Here is a 10,024-nt window from a genome sequence, read left to right as displayed (position 1 = left end):
TTTTTTGTTGTTTTGACTCATATGGATGCTGATGTTATTTTATATTGGCGTTGAATTCAATATCTAATTAACCAATCCATTTTGTTGCTGGCTCATTGTATGGCCTAACCAATCCTCCTCCCTATCATCAATCCTGCTTGCTTAAGATTCTTATTTTCAGTATTTGTAACGATGAAATGCATATTAGTCACAAGATTATATTAGTTTACAACTCAGCAAAGCAAAGCCAACTTAAAGTCCATGAACCATTAGATAACTGATTTTCTTGTTTTGTTGCCAAATATTGCCTTTAGATCTAAACTATATAATCTTCTGTTTAGTCCTCACAAGTACTCAAAATGAGGATCGTAAGAGAGTAGGACTCCCCTATCATTGCATTGTTGTTTGTGACACTCCAGAAAAATTTATTATACATTCCAAAGTTTTTATTTAGAAACAAAGTGCAAAATAATTTCTTACTTAGTATTACGATCTAGTCGTATTCTTCTTCACTCCTAAGTGAGAGGTCTTATGTTCGATTCTTACCAAGATGAATTTGAACCACATTATTATGACTAGTCCATTGCAAAACTAAAGTGCAAAATAATTTCCTACTTAGTACTACGATCTAGTCGTATTCTTCTTCACTCCTAAGTGAGAGGTCTTCGATTCTTACCCAAGACGAATTTGAACCACATTATTATGACTAGTCCATTGCAAAACTTAGCCTACTCTCCACTTCGTTAGTGTAGATAACATTGTTTGTTTAAAAATAATGTAAAATAACTTTTGTGAGAGTATCAAAAACGTTTCTTACCCCTGTATAAAATGAACTGTTGTAATTCCTCTCAAGTCGTGAGCTCGACCGCAGGTGATAAGCCCACCATCAAATTTCTACTCACTCAAGGGTCAAGGCACACGCACTCTTCATTTCAAAGTTTTGAGTTCAGAGTGTATCCCTAAAACCCCAAAACCCCCAAAATTTCCCTCGCTTTTTTCTTCTTCTTCTTCTTCGCCGAGCAAAAACCAAACCGATGTTCTCTCCCGGAACCAAGCGACCCAATGCGAACCCTCGCCGGGATCTAGGATCTCCGGCCACGCCCCTCACCGAGAACCTCGGGCCCGGCTCGGACAACTCTTTCCCGAATCGGCCTAGCACCGGCACCCCGGCTCCCTGGGCTCCTCGCTTATCTGTTCTCGCCAGGTAACACATCTTATCATGTGTTGGTTCTTTGGATTTCTGAAATTGGTTTGTCGATAATGCGTTGTGGGATTGATTGTTGGGTTCAATTGGATGTGGTGATTTCGGAGTTATGTTTGTGGATGTAATCGTTGATTTTCAACCGTTTGGATTTGGTTAGGGTTTTACCGGCGAACCAAAATGAAAAGGGGGATGAAACTAAGCCCGTCTTTGTCGGAGAGTTTCCGCAAGTTGTTCGTGATGGACAGGCCAATATGCTGCAGAAGCATGCTCATGGTTAGTAGGGTTTACTCAATGAGCTTGGTTATTGAATGAAATGATTAATTTGGGGAGGGTATATGATAATCACACACTTTCTCGGTTTTTGTCTTCTTTCAGGTGATGCATATGTATCCGGTGGAATGGAGAGGGGAACATCCCTGACATGGATTATATGCGGAAACAGACTCTTTGTGTGGAGTTATCTGTCTCCTGCAGTGTCGACGAATTGCAATGTTCTTGAAATTCCTTCGAATTTCTTTGAAGGTCGGGATGTTGGCAGGAGTGGTGGGAACTGTTGGTTGCTTTGTGTTGTGAATTGGGATAGCGCGTCCACGAGAACAAAGAAAGTTGTAAAACATTGTAGCTCCGCTGGTATTGTACTGTGTCACAAGAAAACTCGAGCTGTTGTGTACTGGCCTGAAATTTATGCTGAAGAGAGAACTGACCCCGTTGTTAGTGTTGCATCTGCTGATGAATTGGAGGTGAATTCTTCACCTATTGATAGGAAGACCACACCAAAGCAGCAACAACCGATCAGCAGGCACAGGGGTAGTTTGACTGGGTTTTCTACATTTAACTCTTTGATTGCTTCTGCAGTCCCTGATTCCCAGGATGTGTGCGTTGCACTTACCTGTAGCTCAGATGGCCAGCTATGGCAGTTTCATTGCAGCCCCTCTGGTGTTAGCCGCAAGAAAGTATATCTGGACGATCAAACTCTTCCCTCCCTAGGGGGTGACAATGTTCAAATTTTAGGAAGCAAAGGCTATCCAAGGTCACTGACCTGGTGTTTCCCAAATCTTCAAATTCAGGACTCTAACCGGCGGTTTTTTCTTCTGACAGATCGTGAGATTCAATGCCTTAGTATTGAACTTGGTGCTGATTTCATTGTGTCAAAGCTCTGGTCTCATGAGATTATTGGCTTAGATGGTGATTCGGGAATTAAGAAAGATTTGGCCGGGCAGAAGCGAATCTGGCCGCTTGATATGCAGGTAGACTATCACGGTAAAGTGACTACCATTCTAGTTGCCACCTTCTGCCTGGACCGGGGTAGTAGTTCCAGCTACACACAGTATTCTCTTTTGACCATGCAATACAAATCTGGAATCAGTTTAGAGAAAAAAGCTCCTGTCCAAGTGATAATCCCAAAAGGAAGAGTAGAAGAGGAAGACTTCTTATTCTCCATGAAACTGCGAGTAGGAGGTAAGCCTCAAGGATCAGCAATCATACTTTCTGGTGATGGGACGGCAACAGTATCCCATTACTTTAGAAATTCTACACGGCTTTATAAATTTGACCTCCCTTATGATGCTGGAAAGGTTCTAGATGCTTCAATTCTTCCATCTACAGATGATGGTGAAGAAGGGGCATGGGTTGTGCTTACTGAGAAGGCAGGGATATGGGCAATACCCGAGAAGGCTGTTATACTTGGTGGGGTTGAACCTCCTCAACGAAGTTTGTCACGTAAAGGTAGCTCAAATGAAGGATCTGCACAAGAAGAGAGAAAGAACCTCTCATTTTTGGGCAATATTGCGCCTAGAAGGGCTACTTCTGAAGCATGGGATGCTGGAGATAGACAAAGGGCTGCGACTGTAACTGCACGTCAAACTGCTCAAGATGAAGAATCAGAAACTTTACTTAGCCAGCTGTTCCAAGATTATCATTTATCTGGGCAAGTTGATGCCTCATTTGAAAAGCTAAAAAGATCTGGGGCATTCGAAAGGGATAGAGAGACGAATGCTTTTGCACGAATGAGCAAATCAATTGTTGACACTTTAGCGAAGCACTGGACAACAACTAGAGGAGCTGAGATTTTAGCAATGGCTGTTGTATCCTCCCAACTCATGGATAAGCAACAGAAGCACACAAAGTTTCTCCAGTTTCTTGCTTTATCCAAATGTCATGAGGAGCTGTGTTCAAGACAGAGTATGTTCTTGTGCCTTTTATAGTGACTATGTATAATGTTTTTATGTCAAATTCATCTCCAGTTGACATGGCATATATTGAAAGTTGAAAGTTCATGCATTAATGATATATGTAAACCTGCATTTACTTGCGTGTGTGCTTACAGCACTCAATTAACATGTTTTAGGTTGTCAAATGTCCAGTTAAATTTTATTACAAGAGCATCTCCTTATCCAATTTTTTGTTGCCCGGGAATTTTTTGGTGTTTTGCTTAACTGCTAATTTTTCATCAGTATATCTACTGGACATAGTGTATATTAATTAGTTTGTAGATGACCATATTTCCTAAAGCGTGGAGGTCGAAGACTCATTGAGGAGTATATCGATTGACGGTTCAGTGGGGTGCTGTTGACCAGCCTAGATTCGGTTTTATTTTTTTTTTTTTCTGGCAGGACATTCTTTGCAAATTATCTTGGAACATGGTGAGAAGCTTGCTGGAATGATTCAACTAAGGGAATTGCAGAACATTATCAGCCAGAACCGCTCCCGTGGACGTAGCCCATCCCGTTCTAGTCCAGAAAATCAAATATCAGGAGCTCTCTGGGATCTTATCCAGTTAGTTGGTGAGCGAGCCCGCCGGAATACTGTTCTTCTGATGGACAGGGACAATGCTGAAGTATTTTTCAGTAAAGTTTCAGATCTTGAACAAGTTTTCGATTGCTTAGACAAACAGCTAGAGTATGTAATAAGTGCAGAGCAGCCATTTGAGATTCAGGTTCAGAGAGCTTGTGAACTGTCAAATGCATGTGTTACTATAGTTCGTACAGCCATGCAATACAGAAGTGAGCATCACTTATGGTATCCGCCACCTGAGAGCTTGACACCTTGGTATTCTCAAGCTGTGGTACGCAATGGGATGTGGCACCTCGCTTTCCTCATGCTGCAGCTGTTAAAGGAGGCATCTCAACTTGACGTGTCTGCCAAATTAGATTTATATACTCATCTGGAAGCGCTGGCTGAAGTTTTGCTGGAGGCATATGCTGGTGCTGTCACAGCTAAAGTTGAACAAGGAGATGAACACAAAGGCTTATTGGATGAGTATTGGAATAGGAGGGATGCACTTCTAGACACCCTTTATCAACAAGTCAAAGAATTTGTGGAAGCTGGGCATCAGGTCTTCTATTTTTTCCTTATTTTTTACTCAATAACATCATTATGGTCTTGATGCTGGATAAATATTTATCCTTGAATTTATTGTCTTTGCAGACTTTAAATGAAGGAACTGAGGATCTAAAAGACGAAATTCTTGCTAGGCTTTCATCATGTTTGTTGCCCATGGCAAAACGGCATGAATGCTACAGTACATTATGGAAAATTTGCTGTGACCTAAATGATTCTGGACTACTAAGAAATCTGATGGTAGGGCTGTTACAATTTATTTGCCATGTTATTTATTTTCATTTGTTTTTTAAAACTTATAGAATGGTTTCTCTGTTTAAACAGTAATTCTGTGCTTATTCACTGGATCATTTCAGTAGACTTTTGATTATCCATTGAAATCTTTTCCTTTACCTGTTGGTGCCACAATTTTGAACATTTACTTTGAAATTATCTTATACAGGAGACTAATCATGTTTTCTTTTGCAACTTGTTTAATTTTTTTAATGTTTAGTCCTACTTAAAACATCTTTTAAGTTTTTGTTTTTCACTATTATGTTTAGTTTAAAACTTAAAAACATAGGTTTCCTTGCTTTGAAGATATTGCTTGATATGATTATTTTCTTGTCTTATTTGTTGTCTTTCCTTTTTCCGGAAAATGATTTTATATAGCACGACAGCATGGGGCCTAATGGAGGGTTCAGTTACTATGTGTTCAAACAACTCTATCTGAGGAGGCAATATTCCAAACTTCTAAGGCTTGGGGAAGAGTTTCATGAAGAGCTATCCATATTTTTAAAGTATCATCAAGACCTTCTGTGGCTTCATGAAGTTTACCTTCATCAATTTTCCCCAGCTTCGGAAACTCTTCATGAATTAGCTCTTTCTCAAGCCGAAAACTCAATTTCCGAGGCTGAAGAGGGGACTGGTCCTACGTATCTGACTATGTTACCGAAACTGGCAGACAGAAAGCGTCTTTTGAATCTCTCAAAAATAGCTGCAATAGCAGGTGTGTTTTGTTCATCGGTCTTCCCTAAATAGTTTCTTTATAGAATTTCTGTCTTCAGAATTTTTTGTTTTTCTTTACACTGCATACTCCATAATTTCTTATTCTTTTAAAAAAGTTTTATTTTGTCGCAAATTCAAGTTGATATAGTAATTTATACAAATTATCAAGTCAAGCCGCTTGAGTGACTTTAAGCTCACTGTGGCTCTTGTATACTTCCCTCTCAATTAGAAGATGGCGAAGTGGCTCTTTATTATGTATAAACTTCCGTGCGTTAAGAATTGCTACATGGTTCGCTGTTGGGCTGTTGGAGATGCTTGATCAAAATATTATTTGGGCACGGGGAGATATAAGAAAATTACTTGCTATTGTTGTTTGTTTTATCTGAGTCTGTAAGATGTCTTGTTATAGCTAGAGAAGTTATACAGGTAAACTGTTATATAATTATTTGCTTCACATGTAGGTAAAGATGCTGATTCTGAGACCAAAGTGAAGCGCATTGAGGCTGATTTGAAGATTCTAAAGTTGCAGGTCTGTTGAGTTTTAAAGATAAATTTTGTTAACTTTTAGTTGAAGCCTCTTCCTGATTTTTTATTTTTCCTTTCTTTTAAGTGCTTTTGTTAAATTAATCTTGAATTATCACACCTTAGTTAAAAAGAAAAATTAAAAGAGTAGGGATTCTACCTTTATGATTGGAATTAGGTTAACAGGAACAAATCATGTGCCGTGTCTCTTCCCCCATCCACCCTTTGTATTGTACGGTTGGTGGCAGTACCATTAATTTCCTTTTAGTCATTGCACCTCTGCGATTTAGAGCCAGATTCCCAAATGGTGAGGTTACATATTTTATCATTTGGATTAATTGCATGGGCGGTTAACTCAAGCTTAGTAAGTTGAGAAGGTTTTGTCTTGTTCTTTGTATGTCCTTATTGAACGAAATTCCTTTTTCTGGCAAGGACACAATTTCACATTACTTCAAGGTCTATACACTCAGCATAATTAGAAGGAACGCGTGTCAATGATTGTTAGCTTTTTCTGAGTGATGTATTTCCCAACAAATATGTAACTATTACGTTACGTATAATATAACAGAGTTTTCCACCTCTCCCTCTCCACTTATTAAGGGGGATAACCTTTTCTTAAGATAGGACTAATGGAAATCAGAAGTGGTGACCAAGAATGTAAAAATCAAGGCAGTTATTGCCCAAAAGTCTGGGAGGGAAACACCAGGAAAGTTTATTGGTGACTAGTCCATACACATATTGCGAATTGATTTGTTTATCTCCATTTTATTGAATTCCAAGGCTCTTGTGTCGGAACTCCTGTGCTTGGGCAACCAAACCCAAATGGTCTCGGTGGAATCATTCATTACATGTAGTGTTTTGTAGGTTGTTTGTCCTCTTTTATAAAGATCAAAGAAAAGTTTGTGAATTGCATTCTGCAATCTTGTACGCTTCGTTATTCAATAACTATTAACTGTTGAATGTGAATCCCCTTCGATTCTGTTCATCCACCGTCGGTCTTCACCTGATACATCATCTCTTGCAGGAAGAAATACTAAACCTCCTTCCTGATGATGAAACAAAGCAAAGCCTTGACACAAAGCTACTTCATCCGGAAGATCTTATCAAGCTGTGCCTTGAATGTGAAGGCGCAGAGCTCTCATTGCGGGCTTTTGATGTTTTTGCATGGACCAGCCCCTCTTTCCGTCAGACCCACGCAAACCTTTTGGAGCATTGCTGGAGAAACGCTGCTGATCAAGATGATTGGAGTCAACTCTATCAAGCATCAGTATCCGAAGGGTGGGGTGATGAAGAAACCTTGCAGAACCTGAAAGACACCGTGCTCTTCCAGGCTTCAAACAGATGCTATGGACCCGAAGCTGAAACTTTTGGAGAAGGGTTTGAGGAAGTGTTGCCGCTGAGACAAGAAATCGCAGAGCCTACAGTCATGAAAGATACAGTTTCTTCTGTGGAAGCCATACTCATGCAGCATAAAGATTACTCCGAGGCAGGCAAGCTAATGCTGACTGCAATCATGTTGGGTAGCTTGCAGGATGATACCGAAGAAGGTCCTGTGCCTATGGAGTAACACAGTTGATTAGCATGAATCACCGTGAGGAGTCTTCGGAGGTCTCCCGTACCTCTAAATTCGTAGGTTACTAGTCCATATGGTTTAAAACTTCGCTTTCTTTTTACCCTTGGCGAAATTCTCCAACGAATTTTATAGGAATATTTGTCGATACACGTATCTAATGCTATACCGGCTTTCTGGTAGGAAAAATATATTTGAAGAACGTAGTGAGTTTTCTTTCAATATATTTGTCGATATACCATCTGATGCCATTTTTAACTAAATTTTCTTAATTAAGCTGCTAAGTCGACCATGTTTGAACTATAAGGGCAAAAGATGAATTAGTTGTAAGGCGTTGATATCCTAAATTTTTTAGGGGATTTGAGATTTTCCTTTGTGACTTAGAAACCGACGTCCATTTCGTGGTGTTGATGGTGTTTTATCTCGCTTAGAGGTAGTAATATTTTTAACTAATTTTCTTATTAAATTTGTGATTAGGACACGCTTAGTCCCTAACATTGGATTAGATTAGATAACTTGTTGAATTCGTAGTGTATTGAATAAAGAAATGAAGATTAGCTTCCAAATTTATTGAAGTTAGAAGGTGGAAGATGAATTAGTTATGAAGTGTGATTATTTAACGTTATGTAGGGGATTGAAAAATAATAAGTTTACGTATCATGGTGAGAGTTGTCGAGCAATCATATATTTTGCATTGTGTATTTTGGAGCGTAATTCTATTTTCTTCCCTTGTACAAAAAGAAAGAACAATTAGTTAATCCATTGAGAGTCTGAACCCACATCGGGGAATTAAAGACTTGCATAATAGTTTAAATGATTTTGAGCCTTTCCGCTTATTGTATGTAGTTTTGAGGTTTGAACTTCAACTTTCTTCGTAATATTGCATGCTTACAACGTGTTCGTCATTTATTTTACTTTTACAGAAAATAGAATATGGATATTTGTTATTAACTTGCCGATACGAAAAAAAATAATAAAAAATTGTGTTTGATTAGTGGTTAATGGGAAAATTGAGGTAAACATAATGGGAAAGAGATCATCTCCGGATATCTTTCATCAAGATCACCAGATCAAGTGATCTAAGCCTTTGAAATTTCATCCAACGATCCACCTGTTTTGATCCCTTAAAAGCTATAATAATTTTTGACCGTTTGATGAAATTTCAAAGATCCAAATCACTTGATCCGGTGGGCTTGATAAGAGATCCAAAGAGGATCTCTTTCCAACATAATGTATTGTTGAATGCTTTTTTTTTTTTTTATATTTTAAACACATGATATTATTTACACTAAAGGGAAGATAGTGAGATTAGCATCATAATGAGCTAGCAATAATGTGGTTCAAATTTACTTTTAACGAAAACCAAATCTAAAGCATCCTACTTACAAATGAAAAAAAATACTACTTACATAATGTACAGTTGAATGCTTTAATACAACTAAAACATGGCCGGTTCAAGGATTCTTAGTCCACCTCTCTCTCTTCTGAGTCTTCTCCTTCCACCTCTATCTTGTCTCCCACTCTCTTCCTCCACCCGGCCCCACCTCCTCTCGCCCTCTCTGGTCCCTTCCTCTCCCTTTCCTTTATATATTTAAAAAGAGTAAATTTCAATGAGAAAAACAGTAACTACTGACATTGTTTTGTTTTGAAAATTATAATTCTTCAAGCAAAAAGAAATTCAAGCTCTTTGTAGAACCCATATTCAGCATCGTGTGGGATTTTATCTCACAATGTGACGCGAGATAATCGTCTTTGGTCTCTCTCCCGAACCTCTCCTAGCTTTTATTTTATTTTATTTTATTTTATTTTTTAGATGTAATATCAACCAAGTGAGACTAATAATTTTGGCCTTGTTCATAAAGTCTCAGCAAAACCCATCTCCACTTTTTTGCCAATTTTCCACAGCCACCGCGTGAAAAGCACGTCCTCAACCTCAAGGGCGAACCAACACTACTCCCAGCATAATGTTTTACTTAACATTTAACTTATGTAGCTTGAATAGAAACAATGACGGAGTTCGGATTTTAAATAATGGAGTCATGATTTTGATTAAAAAAAATTTCATTGAGCCATCTCGTCAAGCACCTAACGAGAACTTGTCGATTCTTGCCAACATAAGATGAAGGCTTATACAAACATATGCCAACAACTTCAATAATTTGTAAAGACTTGTCGATGGTGGCTATAGGAAATTATGGAGGAATGTTGAAGACTGCTAAGGCTTGTCAACTAAGGCATTTTATTGAGCATTTGATGCGCATAATAAAGTTGCACACAAGAGAAGAGAAAGGAAAGACAAGGATGGTAGGAAAAAAAAAAATAGAAGAGGAATAAGTAGGAGGAGAATGTTATCATTTAGTTTGCCCTACCTGGTGCATCTCGAATTTTTAAGTTTTGGTCATGAACAATCAATAACCATACTG

General features: G+C 38.6%; 1 protein-coding gene across 1 annotated transcript; it reads left to right on the top strand.

Moving 5' to 3' along the window:
• Positions 1-883: 883 nt before the first annotated feature.
• Positions 884-7,823, top strand: LOC137707514 (Nucleoporin, Nup133/Nup155-like protein). The gene is made up of 8 exons (XM_068446396.2): positions 884-1,183; positions 1,341-1,456; positions 1,559-3,364; positions 3,796-4,517; positions 4,610-4,762; positions 5,174-5,510; positions 5,971-6,038; positions 7,056-7,823. The coding sequence occupies exons 1-8, from the start codon at positions 1,014-1,016 to the stop codon at positions 7,596-7,598; spliced, it is 3,915 nt and encodes a 1,304-aa protein (XP_068302497.2). The 5' UTR covers positions 884-1,013; the 3' UTR covers positions 7,599-7,823.
• The last annotated feature ends 2,201 nt before the right edge of the window (positions 7,824-10,024 follow it).

The sequence above is a fragment of the Pyrus communis genome, chromosome 17, assembly GCF_041283825.1.
Source record: "Pyrus communis isolate YQ-2024b chromosome 17, ASM4128382v1, whole genome shotgun sequence".
NCBI lineage: Eukaryota > Viridiplantae > Streptophyta > Magnoliopsida > Rosales > Rosaceae > Pyrus > Pyrus communis.
Note: the sequence above shows the minus strand (reverse complement) of the source record. Positions and strands in the feature narration are given on the sequence as shown.

Coding starts and splice junctions, on each gene's coding strand:
- LOC137707514 (XM_068446396.2), top strand. CDS start 1,014: ATGTTCTCTCCCGGAACCAAGCGACCCAATGCGAACCCTCGCCGGGAT. Junction 1,457..1,558: donor GCTGCAGAAGCATGCTCATG/GTTAGTAGGGTT, acceptor GTCTTCTTTCAG/GTGATGCATATGTATCCGGT. Junction 5,511..5,970: donor AAAAATAGCTGCAATAGCAG/GTGTGTTTTGTT, acceptor CTTCACATGTAG/GTAAAGATGCTGATTCTGAG.